We start from the raw sequence: 15,473 nt of genomic DNA on the forward strand, positions 1-15,473 counted from the left end.
ACATTCACGTGAATCCACTGATGATAGTGCTGTCAAACAAGTCTATGAAGCTATCTAGGAAAAAGTTTAATCTGCAACACAATGGTATACAATATATAGTGGGGGTTCCTGCTTCATCTCTTTCTCAGCTAAGGGGTCCTTGACCTGAAAAACTTTGAAGACGAAGCCACTAGTAACTAACATTTCTTGTACGTTCTGACTGCTTAAAAGAGAGCTATACATGACCTGACATGAACAGATCCTTCTGGGCCACAGAGCAAAAACATGCAACCATGGAAAAAAGTTGAACTTGTACAACTGTGTCTATGCTTGTGTACTATTCTGAACAACAAAGCCGTGCTATCTCCAAACGTGGCACCGCCTTTGCACTTGCATTAATTTACTGTTATATGACGTGTATATAGCCTGTGCAAGTCATGCCCTATAAACTCCCCATCTGTTCTGCCCTAGAGAGCCAAAGAGCACCAACTGCTGTGCAGTAAAACTAAGACAAATTACTTTAGAGTTTATCGCCACAAATATAGCTTGTATTGAGGTGGGTTGTATATCATTTGGTAGCATTTAGCAAGCGTTTATTTTCCCTGCAGTGAAATCTAAAGTGCAAGTCCATTACCTCTGCCATTCTAAACATGCTACAACTTAACTACTGCTGTCAGTGTTGCCATGTCTGCTTATTATAAGCAACTTTAGGCTTGTTTTTCTGTAAAGTCTCTTTACAGAAAAGTAAATATTGGTAGTTTGCGGGTTGTGTTTTTTGGGGGGCTTTTTTCTCAAGCTTATTTGGGCTTGTTTCCTAATGTTGTTTAAACCAGTGATTCTCAAACATTTTCATGTCAAGGACCCCAAAATTAATATGTATTTATCCTTGGACCCCCCCATCTGAAGATATTTTGTGCCATGGGTCACCATACAAGATTTATGTATTTAAAATGTTTCAAAAATATTCCGATTTTTTCAAAAAAAAATCAAGATTTCTTTGAAAATAACCGATGTATATACTGTATAGGTTTAAAGTGCTCATGTAGCCTAGTCGCTTCTTTTGGGCTTGTTCTCATAGACCTGGTTGCTCGTTTTTCTCACTGCCCGCTGTTTACCTCTGTATGACCATATTAATCTTTCTCCTGTTGTTATTGCTCCCCCAGGTCCGTACGTCCCATTCGTCTCCGTGTACAACACACAAGACAAAGAGAGTAAGTATTCGTGTCCACCGTTTCGACGTCATGCTTGTACAAGCGCTCCATGTCATGTCGAATTAACGCGTATTAAAAGAAATACGACCTCGTCAGGAGGGGACAATGTAATGTGTTTGCCAGTGACAGACGAGGACAGTGGGGCCACCTGTGCTGTGTGGCTCTGTGTCTGTGCAGCAAGCCAAGTCCAGTAATTACATTACTCTGTTGGAAAGGATGTCCTCATGAAATTATGACTCGCGCTCTGGCAATATGAGCATACCATAATTAGATTTGCGTGTGTGTGCGTGTGTGCGCGCGTGTGTGCGTGTGTGTGTGCGTGCGTGCGCGCAATCTCTGTTATCTCATAAGGCAGAGCTGAAGGGGCGTGTTTCTATTCTACACTGAAGGCAAATATGAAAGCAGCATTAAAAAGAAACGGCGACTCTACCCCAGCTGTAATAGAAATATACAGGGACAATATTGTCTTTGTCGGGTAGAAAACCATGTACATTACATTACATGTACTGTACATTTTCAGGATTCAAATGAAAAAAATAGCAGATACAAGCTCAAAATGTGTCGCTTCACACTGCGTTTCGACCTTGTAGATCAGCTATTTTTCGATGCTTTTGTGTGACGCTGTAGTATGATCAAGAAGGGCATTCATTTACGAAAAAACACAAAAAGTTAGAATATGGAGATAAAAGGTTTCTGAGACGATATACAATAAAGCAATTAAGTGATCAATTATACATTTTACACAATGAATGAAAGTACAGTAGTAATGAATGTACACATAAATATGGAGATAGAGATTTCTGCCTGACAGCAACGATATATTGTATGTAGGCCTACTGTCTACTGTACATGTTCAATATTGCTTCACTTCAGCATAGATGACTGAATTATGTAACTCTCAACATCGCTAGTGTAAACTAGTGTATAAGATTGATACAGCTGGAATGACACCTACTTCCAAAAAGAGAGTAAGTAAATTCAATGCATTTACGTATATAGTACTTCTCACAGAGAGATCTCACAAAGTGCTTTACATAGTGGGATTAAAAACAAAACATAAGGTATTAAAGCAGTTGGAACGGAAAAGGCAGCTGCATAATTCATCTCAAGCAGGACAGAAGACAAAAACACAAGCATGGAAATAAAAAAGTAACATCTGCAAACGCTTGTTCAAATAGTAGCGTTTTAAGGTTGTTTGTTCCTCTGTACACACACACACACACACACACACACACACACACACACACACACACACACACACACACACACACACACACACATCGCTGTCAAGGTTATGACATTTTGCATGACGATTAATTGTCACACAAATAATTGCGATTAACGATTTAATTGTGTGTTTGTCGTTGAACACCGGAACATTTCATTTTAAATTACATTTCTGTTTGGCTTTTAGGCTTTGAAGTTGCACAGGGAAGATATGATAAATAACCTAAATATACAAATAAATGACTACTGACGACTTTATTAAAAAAACATCAACAGTGAAACGATTATGCAAAATAATTGCGATTATCCCACATAATTGCGATTAGGTGATTATGTAATAATTGTGACAGGCCTACACACACACACACACACACACACACACGTTCACACTTAACCTACATTTTACCCGACACTAGGACTATTGCAATTCACTCTTCACCTGCCTCAGTAAAACTACCATGGACCACCTTCAACTAATTCAAAATGCTGCCGCCAGATTGTTATCCAGGTCCAGCAGAAGGTGCCACATCACTCCTGTCCTGGCCTCTTTGCACTGGCTTCCTGTTCACTTCAGGGTCCAGTTCAAGGTCCTGGTGCTCACTTATATTATAGAGCTCTGCATGGTCAGGCCCCGGGATACTTAACCGACCTGGTCCCAAGTTAAGGTCTGCTGAACAGGGTTTCCCAACACTAAACAAAACCAAAAAAAAGTGACAAAGCCTTTCAGGCTGTAGCTCCTAAACTTTGGAATGCTCTTCCACAAGTCTTGAGAGCTGCAGCGTCTGTGGATTTTTTTAAAGAACAACCTTATTACGCTACTCTTTGAACAAGCGTTTTCCGGTTATATGATTTTATTTCTATGCTTGTGTTGCTGTCCAGCTTGAGATGAATTGTACAGCCTTTGTCTTTGTTTTTAATCTCGCTGTATGCAAAGCACTTTGTGAGATCTCTCTGTGAGAAGTGCTATATAAATACATTAATAAATACACCAACAGACACACTTGCACACATGCAGAGAAACACATTCACAGCACCACAGGCTCTCAACACTCATTTCCTGGCACCCTCTTCAGGTTCAGTGTGCTGTGTGGTCCCTCAGGTACAACACTAGAGCACGCAGGATATTACTATTTACTCTCCTTCCTACACCCTTTCAGAGACTTTGATATTGATATTTTAATCTATGAGGTGAGCCTGTATCTAGGGGTTTGTCAGTGCGGGTGGTCTTGGCACGTGGTCTCCCCATCCCCTTTGGATCATTCATTCCTTATGAATAGAAAAGGTGGATTCAACAGACCACTGGACTTCATTACTTGAACGGAGGAATGAGTCGCATAATACTTCAGAAATAAACCTTTGATAGCTTCTCCTCCTCATGAAAGTGTTTGGTTTTGTGCAAACACAGGGTTGTGCTTGTGCTACTGTTTCATTGAGGTGCGTATCATGTCTCTCTTCCTATTATCCACAGGAAGAGAGACACTGGACGTGGCACTAGGTCAGACACCAGAGGGGACTGTGAGGTCCATCATAGACAAACCACTTTTGGACAGAATGTCCTCTCCATCAAGGGAAAGCCTACGATGGGATATCCTACTAAGGGAAAGCCCCACCCTGTGTACCTTTTAAAACGCAACTAAAACAATGGTTAAAATGTCTCATTGATACTTTAAATCTTAGATATTTCAAATTAGGCTTTAGATATTCTTTATTGTGTAGGTATTAGACGTTGGTAGGTATGTGGGTTTTTAGTTGGGTTTAAACTAGGTATGGTATTCTTAAAATTAGTTTTTAGGCTGTGGTATGTTCTCTCTGTTTTTGTCATGTTGTTACTGGGCAGTTCTTTTTGTGTGGGGAGTACGAATGGAAATTAGCTTCTAGCTAAATCCGGCATGTTTAGATGAGATCATATGTTCAATTGATTGAATTCACGTTCATGTATTGAATGTTCATTAATGTGCACTGTCCCGTCTAAATAAACAAATAAAGTAAAGTAATGTGCCAGTTGGTTTCATCGCTAGATAGATGTTTCTCCTAACGTAACAGAACAATTGCGATGTCGTTTTACTCAGGAAAGCCTGCTGCTCCACTTTAATGTGTTGTTGCCCTGTTTTTAGTCTTTTCCAAGGAGCAAAGCTCAGGAGGAATTCATTATTTTATTTTCATTTTTGCAACATGCCGAGCACCTGCACTGTGCACTTGCTGCTCCCCCGAACCTACTTTTCACTCTAACAAAAGCTGGTTTTGCCTCGATAAAGCATTCTCGGTGCAAAGACACCATCGCAAGAGCATTCCTCCATGGCATCCCTCATCTCCTCCCCACTCATATTCCAGTCCTAATGTGAAGTGTGTCAAGCTCATGCTCTGCGGTCATTTCTAATAAAAAGTTGCAGTGTTTTCTTTTTCAACAAGGTTTATTTTCAGTTTTCACATATCGTCTCTGTCGGGCAGAAACCTCCTATCTCCATATTTTTACTCTTTGCGTTTTTTCGTAAATTAACGGCCCACTTGATCATACTACAGCGTCACACAAAAACATCAAAAGTAGCAGATCCACAAGCTCGAAACGAGCTTGTGGATCTGCTACTTTTGATGTTTTTGAATATGAATCCTGAAAAGTAACAGTTTTGGACACCCAACAGAGACGATATACAATAAAGCAATTATGTGATCAAGTATACATTTTACATAATGAATGAAAGTACAGTAGTAATGAATTTACAATACCTCAACTTCAAAATCCCTCCCTCCTCCCTCCCACACACACACACACACACCCTCCCCACAAACCCCCTGTTGGCATTGTGTCCTAAACCATTATACACCAACTTAAACCATATTCCGATTAGTAATAAAATAACGATATATACATATAAAATCTAGAGAGAAGATGCTGTGTTTGATGGTGTCTTGTCTGCTGTGTTTGCAGAGGTGTACGACCTGGAAACCAACGAGGAGTTGAGGCTGACTCTGGACAACATGCAGATGCCCTGGGTGGAGTACAAGGAGATCCACATCGATGACTACGGTACGCGAGAGTCCGCATCCCTCTGGTCACCGAGTGCAGTATGCATTCTGACAACGCATAGAGTAATGCCCGATTTATACTTGGTCGCGTGCCGTGTTGCCCACTAAAAAATTGCTGATCTACAAGCTCACAACGCGGCTCGAGCATGACGCATTGTGAGCTTGTAGACCGGCTATTTTTGGTGGGCGACACTGGTGCACAACGAAGTATAACGGTGCTTTGACACTTAACATGCTAGTAGTGTACCATGTTAGAGTAATTGAATTATACATGGAAAAAAGTAAAGGGAGAGTCTTTAAGGTTGCTGGGATGAGATTACCACAACACAGCAGTTGCCAATTTCAGCCAATCAGGGGAGATGGGCTGAAATGTATCAACTTCAATTTGATAGTGTTAGTTTAAAATGTGTCTGCTAATTTCATTGTGTCATCATTTGTTTAATTTGTATCCGATTCCTGTGTGAGTTCTCTCACCTGATTGGATAAAATTGTTATCCCGGCCTGAAAATGCATTTTCTGCTTACTAAAGAGCTGGAGAGACATGGAGACTCCACTCTATAAGCAACGAGTACTATCAGAATATAGAGCTATTTAACACTTATTTTAACAAAACCATTTTATTTAACACTAAAACATGAATTAATTAATTTGAGATAACAGCCATTTATTGTGGCAAGTAGTGTCCCATCCCAGTGGGTATCAGCTGGTTTTAAACTTCAAACCACATTTTGTTGAATGGCTTTTCAACCATGAAAACGTGAAATCACACAATATTTCTCTATTAACCCTTTAAAGGTCACCCCAAGAAAAAAGCATTGGAAAATGTATTTCTTTGCATTTTTTATTTATTTGGGGCAATAGTAACAACTATCAATTATAATTTCTTTAACAGACCCAACAGTTTTCCAAATATAGGCCTCTACCAAACGGTTGAGATGTCACTTTATGGTAATGGTAAAAGTTTCATGCATATACATTGATTTATATGCATTCACTGAGAAATATGTCTCCCATTATGTTCCCCAGTCTCTTCTGCTTGTGAGAGTTGATCAGCATCATCTGTTTGGTCATCTTCTTCATCACACAGATCATCAAAATAGTCAATTTTTTATTTCAGCACCACTACCTTTACCATTAAATGACAATTCAACCATTTGGTTGAGCATGTTTTTTTAGATAGGAATAAAATCATACTAATACATAAATATAATGAAATAACATTATATGTATTATATTAACAACACTGAATTAGCAAAAGCCCTATTTATCCATAGCAAATAGTACATTTTAATTACTTTAGTTTAGCTTCACTACCTACCATAAAGTGACAAACAACCCGTTTGGTAGAGCATGTTTTCAGAAAATTATTAGACCATTATTAGATTTTTTTTTTATTGTATCAAGCTACATAATCAGGTTCAGTAACACCTCTGAGATGATAATATGACAAAAAAAAAATCTTACCTCTGAAATTTCAACCAAAAAAATCCCACCTTTCAGGAGTGGATTAATTGATTTTCACTTCCTAAAAAGTGGCTACCTGAGAATCCATGTGACTGGGAAACAGTGACATCTGGTGGACCTTTTTTTGCCATAACATACCTCAACCAAATGGTAGAAAGGGCTCAATCAGGTTGAGTTAAGTTCAGCAATGTTGTCAATGAGAAATAGTGACTTAAAATGTGCTCTACCAATTGGTTGAGCAGACTGTTAAAGGGTTAAAGCTGTTGTAGAAATTCTGCTTAATGCTATATGTTGTGGGAGGGGGGTGATAACAGGTTAATGATGTGTGTAACTTCTATCCTGTGGTTTCATTACAGCGTTGACGATGCAGATAGTCAAACCTGCGGGCTTTGTAGAGACGTCGCATTATCCACTGCTCCTTCTGGTGTAAGTATGACCACATTGCATCGCATTGTCTCATTGGCTCATCATGTGTAAGCCTTGCGCACACAACAAAAACACACATGAACGCAATCACACATAGAATGCTTTGGTTGAATCCAGCAATAATTAACTATTTGCAGCATAAGATGATCTTCTACATCAGGTTCTCAAACTTTTCAGGCCAACTGGGGGACCCCCTAGCAGCAAGCAACTCTTAGATGCTATTTTTTATATCTGGCATCTAGAGTTGCAATACCAACCCTTGACAGCCCATTCATCCAAACAGAAAAGTCTGATCTGATTGTATTAAACAACGTTCATCTCACCAACAGCTTTATGGCAGGCTTGGATTATAGTCTTTGTATCTGCCAAGTTTTTGTTTCATAAAAATCCACCATAGATATGTTATGAGTTAATTTCTGTCAATAAATTCCATGCAGGTGATTATTTTGTTAGAGTTTGTAAGCGCTCGTTGTAAATCACCCAATGGTCCTGCGTATCACCAGTTTAGAAATGGAGGCAGCAGGACGTTGCGTTATTGAAAACACTTGCACAGAATTTATTGACAGAGTGTGTGTGTGTGTGTGCGTGTGTGTGTGTGCGCGCGCGTTCGTGCACAAGTTACAAGTTTCAAGCCAGTGATATAGAATAAACTTGCTATTAGTCTATAGACAGAACCAATGCCTGTAATATGTGATACTTTAAGAGCTGATGCTACCTATGACTCTTATCATGATTTACAAAACCAATATCAGAGGTGGTAGGGATCTTAGTTTATAGATCCTGAGTAATGTTAAACAAGGCATCACATGTGAGTGTTTGTACTGAAAAACCAACATGTGCAACATATTGGCACACACACACACACACACACACACACACACACGTGTACAGACACACTCCGAGGCCAGGTTTTAATCTACACCCCCGACGTGGCTCTGATGTCGTCCACTGCTGACGCAGTGTGATAATTACACTGCGGTTTCCACCACCTCCCCGCCCGCACCACCCTCCACTGTCCATTAGCTGTCTCAGTCCCCTTTCAAAATGAGAAGCGTTTTGTTTGTAATGTCTTAATTAAATGTCCATTAGGCCTGCATGGTGGTGTCGCCTGCTGGACCATGCAGTATTGTGACATAATGTACTTCTACTGTCGGATCAGTGGTTCTCTCAAACCTGTTAGCTCGAGACCCAAAAGAGAGACATGTTATTGTCTCTCTGGGACCCAAACTAGTGAAAATAGCCGATCTACATGCTCACAACAATGCCTGGCGTTGTTGTGAGCATGTAGATCGTCTATTTTCACTACTTCTTACTTTTTGTTTTTCTTTTAATTCATGTAATTTCTTAGGTTTTTTTTCTGTTCTTTAGAATTTTTATATTTTTTTTTAATCTTTTGAAAATTATCCCTTTTTTTGTTTCCTAGAATTTTTGTAATTATTTCAAAAGATTAAAACGATCTAATTCATACTAGAGGTTGGGGCCGCTATGCGACCCTCACGGCGTCGCACCACCGATCTGACTGACTCTGACAGCAGCCTGACTGGCAGCATGCCACACTCGAACATGTGAAAATCGGTGTTGTGTCTGACATCAGTGCACATCGACAATCTCCATATATGCATTTGGACATGGTTTATGTTGTGTCTGACATCAGTGCACTGCCTGTTGAAAATCTCCGTACATGTGCAGTGATCCACCGAGCGCACCACCCATTAAGATTGCTGACATGACATTTACATTATATTACTTTATCCTGAGACTATTACAGTAACCTTCCAAAGTGGCTAAATGGATGAATAATAATAATAATACATACAACTTATTATTATTATTATTATTAATGAAGCCTCTCAAAGTGCATTTACATTGTGGTTTGTTTAGCATGTATAGTAAAATTAACAGGTAGTACACCTTGTTGGACCTTGTTCTAAAATAGTTTGGAACCAGGAACCAAATGGACCCAGAGTTTAAGGGTTTTATAATGTAGATAGGGGCTGCAGAGATAGAACAATCTATCAAATGTGGGTCTTAGGCCAAATGCATATAAAACTGGTGTTCCTTGAAATTAAACAAGTTTGAGAATCACTGCTGTCTGTGTGGTGGTGTATCTACATATGTGTAGTGATGGCACCCCCGGTGGTCAGATGGTGTCGGAGCGCTTCCACATGGACTGGACCAGTGTGCTGGTGAGCAGCTTCGGGGCCATCGTGGTGCGCTTCGACGGCCGCGGCAGTGGCTTCAAGGGCACCAACCTGCTGCATCACATCCAGAGGAGACTGGGCGTGTTCGAGGAGAAGGACCAGATGGAGGCACTCAGGTACAGACCATGACTAGAGCTGTTGATGTTTGTCTCCCTGAATATTTACATTTTAGTTTGATGATAATAATAATAATAATAATAATAATAATAATAGCAATAGCCATAACAGTGGCGGCCATGTTGTGGTTCCACAGATAGAAAGCCCATTCATTTTTCCCATAGAGATTTCGAAAATATTTATATTAATTATTTTAAGGCTGGAACCAAGCATCCAGGCTCCTCAGGACCATAAAACATTTGATTCTGTGTCAAAACATATTTGAAAACCTGAAACCAAATAATTGCATATAATTAGACATAATATTTTTTGACACGGAATCAAATGTGTCAGAATCACAGAATCAAAGCACCTATTATTATTCATATTATTATTATTAATATTACTTAAACACATAATCGTAAGAAAGGTTGTCATCCATACAGAAAACACACTAAAACACAGTGATCACATTGCATTAATTAATTAGTAACTTGTTGCCACCTTCACCAGTGGGAGAAAAACAAAAACAACTTGCATTCTATTCCAGGACCGTGGACAGTTCCTCAGCACCTATATTAGGATAATACATTTTCCCTGTGCAAAATACAACAGACCTACATACATGTTTTATGTATTCATTTCACTCCCCACTAGTAGAGCCGAAAGCAGCAATTGTGACCTGCATGAAACTGTCCTTCCATCAGCCCATTATAATAACCGAGTTGTGGAAAATGACTCTTGAATATATGTTGTGCTAGAAACATATAGCCACTGCCCCCTTGTGGCACTTGTGCATTACTACAAACTACAGTTGGTTGTGAGCAGGAGAAATACACACTTGGCCCTTATTAGAGGCCCAGCTTTTATCTGAAATCGGAAATATGTCATCCACTCTAGTCCTTTTTTCTTTATTCTGACCTCCATGCCAAGTTTTCCATGTAGACACTCACCCTGTTTAACACAATAGATAGTTACATCAGATACTTAAATGGTAAAGTACCGTGTCACGGTACTTTATGTGTACACAGAAAGTGCAATGTTCTTGCTGACTCAAACCTCTTAAATTGTACTTCCTTTCCAGTATTATCTCAAAAGAACCCTACATTGACAAAACCAGAATTGGGGTTTTCGGAAAGGTAAGAGTTGGTGAAAGCTTTCATTCCCAAACACTGTACTGTATATTTGCTATATCTTAACCCATTAACCGCATCTGTGTCACTTTTTCATTTGAGCTAAAAAGCATTATTTTACACTTTGGCTATTCAAAAATAGCAGATATACAAGCTTGTAGATCTGCTATTTTAGAAAAATCGTGAAAATGTGTGCAAATCTTTGAATATACATTGTTTAAAGCGAACATTTTTAACTCTATTCTTTGCTTCTGGGGGTCCCTGGAACAAAACATTTTGAGATGGTGGTCTGCGGCCAAATACAAAAGTTTGAGCACCACTGATCTTTCAGATCGTTCAGAAAACTGTTGGGATTTAGTAGAATCGGTTTATTTGTAGAATCGGCTTCAGGTCTTATTTAATGGGTTAATTTGAAAATGAGAACCCAACTTGTTTATCAAAGGAACAAATGTAGTTAGGTAGAGGTAAACCACGCCTCTAACAGTATATGCCATAACAGATTTTACTTCAGATTAGTGTACGTCTTTTCTAAACGGTCGCTACAGTATGTCATTTAGGACAGAAATTCCCAGAGGCATGCTGTCATGTTGTGTTTCAGGTGTATGGAGGATATCGTCTCTGACAGGTGGAAACCTCATTATGTCCAAAACTGTTCAGATTCAAATTCAAAAACAGCAAAAGTAGCAGATCTACAAGGTCGAAATGCGTCGCTTCGCACCGCGTTTCGACCTTGTGGATTTGCTACTTTTGGTGCTTTTGTGTGAGGCTGTAGAGTGATCAAGTAGGGCGTTAATTCACAAAAATACACAAAAAGTTAGAATATGGAGATATGAGGTTTTTGCCCGACAGCGGCGATATGTGACGAGCCTGTCATGTTGTGTCTCAGGTGTACGGAGGTTATGTGACGAGCCTGTTGCTTACTGCTGAAGAATCTCCAGTGAAGTGTGGAGCCGTCCTCTCGCCCATTACTGACTTCCAATTATATGGTAAGAGTTGTACATGCTCTGTGTGTGTGTGTGTGTGTGTGTGTGTGTGTGTGTGTGTGTGTGTGTGTGTGTGTGTGATAACAATAATAATAACAATGCATTTTATTTGTAACACACTTTATATTTGACACAAATCTCAAAGTGCTACATTGAAAAAATAAAAAGATTAAAACATAATAAAAAATTATTATAATAAAAACAATGAAATGAATTGTGTGTGTGTATATTTAGCATTTTGCCACAACTTTCGCAAGTTCCCGCAATTTTAGCAAAGTCCCACAATTTCACCTCATAAATTCACATAAAACCCCCGCATATTCCATCGCATAATCAAGGTTTTTTGCTGGCTTGTAACTGTGATAGATTGTTATTACAGTCGTTCTTGAGACAGTGTTATTTTTAGAGAGAGAGAGAGAGAGAGAGAACGAGAGAGAGAGAAAAGTGCGATGCGTGAGGGCACAGTGGGTTCAGGTGTAGAACTTGCGTTCCACACACATACACATACTGTACGTGTAAATTAAGGCAGAGGTGGGTGTCACAGCGTGATGTTTTTGTTGGACCTCTCTTACTTTGCCAGAGGAGGTGACAGATGCACTGTGATAACACCGGGGTTTGGAATTGCAAGTGAAAATTGCTTCGACAGAAAATAATATCTATTTGATAATGAGAATGGAAGGACAGCCTTTGAGGGTATCATTTGAGTTATACTGGTGGCTCGCAGCATACTGCTTTTTTACATTCTTGCCAATCAAATCAGACCTGAGGTTTCCATGTGAATGCTATTTAAACCACAGTTGAGCGCTATCGCAGTATACTGTTATCTGAAAAGGGCAAAGTAGCAGTTTGACTGCTAAGTAATAATGCTATTACCTTTACCTTCATGTTAATAACCACAGCTAATGTATACATTTTGATTTGAACTATTTCCTTTCAGCCTCTGCATTTTCTGAGAGATATCTTGGACTCCCTAAACCTGATGCGAGGGCATACACGGTACGCTTTGTATCACTGTGTATTTTGTTTCTGTTGTCTGTGACTCCAAACCAAAATTCAATGAAGACCGAACTGAAACTATCATTTGAAATGCCACTGGAGGTCATTTAAAGTAGAACCAAACTCGGCTGATCAGATTCTCTGCTGTAATTACTTCTCAGATGGCAAATTTAGCACACAGAGCTCCACAATTCATGGACAAGAAGTTTCTCATTATTCATCCAACGGCCGATGGTAAGGCGAGACCTTTTGTATTTTGCACAATCGCCTTATTTCTCTACAAAACCACCTACAGTGTGTTAGTGTCTGTGTGACGTGTTTTGAACATGTTTCCACAGAAAAAGTCCATTTCCAGCACACAGCAAAATTCATATCTCAGCTTATCAGCGTCAAGGCGAACTACACTTTACAGGTAAGTAGTTTTGCCATAATAACGAGTTCTAGGTACCCTGTTTTTAACATTAATTTAGTTCTTCAATGTTTTTTCGAACATTTTGGAGCTCACTGCCATCCTATTGGGATTCCATTGTTAGTCAGAAGAATTACTAGACTAATAATGCCTTCATTCCACATAACGTGATTATAAAACCCTTTTCTGTGGCATGCGTTTACATAACAGCTAATCCGTTTAAGATATGAAGCAATGTTACATAACATCTAATATTCTTTATCATGGACTGTAGTCACACGCATACTTGAACACACCTTTGTAAAAAGAAGCAATTTTAACTGTGAAAAACACAGCCACCCACATACAATATATCGTTACTGTCGGGCAGAAACATTTTATCTCCATATTTTAACTTTTTGTGTTTTTTTAGTAAATTAACACCCTACTTGATCATACTACAGCCTTTTGCTGTTTTGGAATTAGAATCCTGAAAAGTAACAGTTTTGGACATATGAAATGTAAAAATCTGTAAAAATCTCCCAATACTACACACATGCATAGAAATGCACGCCTGCCCTCACTATGTGCAGTGTTGATTTCGTCGACTAAAACTATGACGAAAAATGTTACTAAATAAAAACTAAGCTATGATGACTAAAAGTAATACTAAATATAATGACAATTTCATCAACAAATAAAAATCTAGTAGAACTAAAAGACAAGTCATTTCATGTTTGGTTGCGCTCGGGTGTTGCGCTCTGAATAATAGCCGATCTACAAGCTCACACCGCGTCGCGGGCTTGTAGATCGTCTATTTTCAGCATGCAACCAAGTGTAAAATCAGGCATTACAAGGCCCGCCAAAATACATTTTAGTCGACTAAATCAACTGTACATATAGTCGACTAAAATCTTATGATATTTAATTTAATTTGGAATTTTTTTTTTTTTTTAAACTAAAGACTAAATTCGCTGTCAAAATCAACACTGACTGTGTGTCTCAGATCTACCCGGACGAAGGTCACTTCATCCACAGCGAGGTCACGCGGCAGCACCTCAGCCAGTCGCTGGTCAACTTCTTCGAGGAGTGCTTCAGGCTACCGGACAAGGTCTTCGAGGAGAGACTGGAAGAGGACGATAACGAGGACGAGGGCTAGCTTTTGCCCTCCGCTGTTCCACCTCTGGCCCAGAGGCCGGTCTAGGCCTGGCCCCCCCGACCCTCCAGCCCCCCAAATCCCTGTTACCTCCCTCTGTGTCCAAGCACAACGCCAAGATGTCACCCAACACAGTATATGAAACCTTCTCTGTCAACTCCCAGCCCCCCTCCCATCCTTCACTTCCCTTCGATCTGGACTCCCCTTCGTTCCCCCATGTCAGCATGCTGAACCTGAGACTGCCTTCTTAAGCAGACACTGGATTCACTCCTGCATTCCTCTTGGGGTTTGTCTCTCTTCTCCTTTCTGCTCTCTCCTGCTCTTGGTTCACAGCGACACGCGGCCGCCAGGAGAGACGGGCGGGGAGCAGCGATGATCCCACCCAACGTGTGTGTTTGTTTTGTTTTTAGAATGCACTAGGGGAGGGGGGGGGGCGGTCGATGATCGTTTGAATCGGACAAAGCTCCTCACAGTCACTGGAGAAAGAGAAGGAGAGACAGAGAGTCTTTCAGTCCACAAGGAGAAGAACAACTTTAATAGCACAAACTTAACAGTGTTGTGTAAACACTATGCGCAACACAGTTTGGGGGGGGGGTGCGACAAGGAAATGTTGCTCTTTTTAAAGTCGCGACAAACTCTACCTGTTGGACCGTGCTTGTGTCTATTGTTCTTACGGTATGTAAAATAGCACATGAAAAAATAAACAAAAGGTTCACTTGGGTTATGGATTTATGGATCATCTTGTAGCCTCAACTATGTACAGTATTCAATGGTGTTGACAAAATCAGACAACGGAGAGAGAGAGAGAGAGAGAAAAAAAAGATGTCACAGGTTGGTCGTTTTTACTGTTCTCCACTCTTTCTGAGACTCTTGACCGGGTCATTTCTGCTTCAGTTTTATTAACCCTTCCGTTTCAAGAAAAGGGAAAGCATCAACTTGTTTTTGTCACTGTGCCTTACTTTGGGAGTGAGATGTCCTAGCTTTGAGAGCTCCCCATGTGTGAAATAGGTCAATGGCTTGTCTGATGAAACACAGGTTAACACACAAGGTTTTAACGGCTAGATTCAGAATGTGGGCAAATTTGTAATATCTCCATATGAGTGAATGACAATTCCCCTCGACGGTCTGCCCCCCAACTCCAGCTCGTACTGCTGTTGACATTATGACACATACCCGATGACATTATGAC

At 39.9% G+C, this 15,473-nt stretch overlaps 1 protein-coding gene across 1 annotated transcript in view; it reads left to right on the top strand.

Annotated features, from left to right (window-relative positions):
* LOC308077210 (A-type potassium channel modulatory protein DPP6-like) overlaps nt 1-14,629 on the top strand; it is a 154,097-nt gene extending 139,468 nt beyond the window's left edge. The window contains exons 17-26 of the mRNA XM_080417820.1: nt 1,143-1,190; nt 5,344-5,442; nt 7,262-7,331; nt 9,454-9,648; nt 10,713-10,767; nt 11,648-11,747; nt 12,682-12,740; nt 12,902-12,974; nt 13,079-13,152; nt 14,135-14,629. Coding sequence (XP_080273946.1) covers nt 1,143-1,190; nt 5,344-5,442; nt 7,262-7,331; nt 9,454-9,648; nt 10,713-10,767; nt 11,648-11,747; nt 12,682-12,740; nt 12,902-12,974; nt 13,079-13,152; nt 14,135-14,287 — 926 coding nt within the window. The 3' untranslated portion in view covers nt 14,288-14,629. The remainder of the gene's footprint in view (nt 1-1,142; nt 1,191-5,343; nt 5,443-7,261; nt 7,332-9,453; nt 9,649-10,712; nt 10,768-11,647; nt 11,748-12,681; nt 12,741-12,901; nt 12,975-13,078; nt 13,153-14,134) is intronic.
* Nucleotides 14,630-15,473: the final 844 nt, after the last annotated feature.

This window comes from Gymnoscopelus braueri (assembly GCF_963280865.1).
Source record: "Gymnoscopelus braueri genome assembly, chromosome: 21".
Lineage (NCBI taxonomy): Eukaryota > Metazoa > Chordata > Actinopteri > Myctophiformes > Myctophidae > Gymnoscopelus > Gymnoscopelus braueri.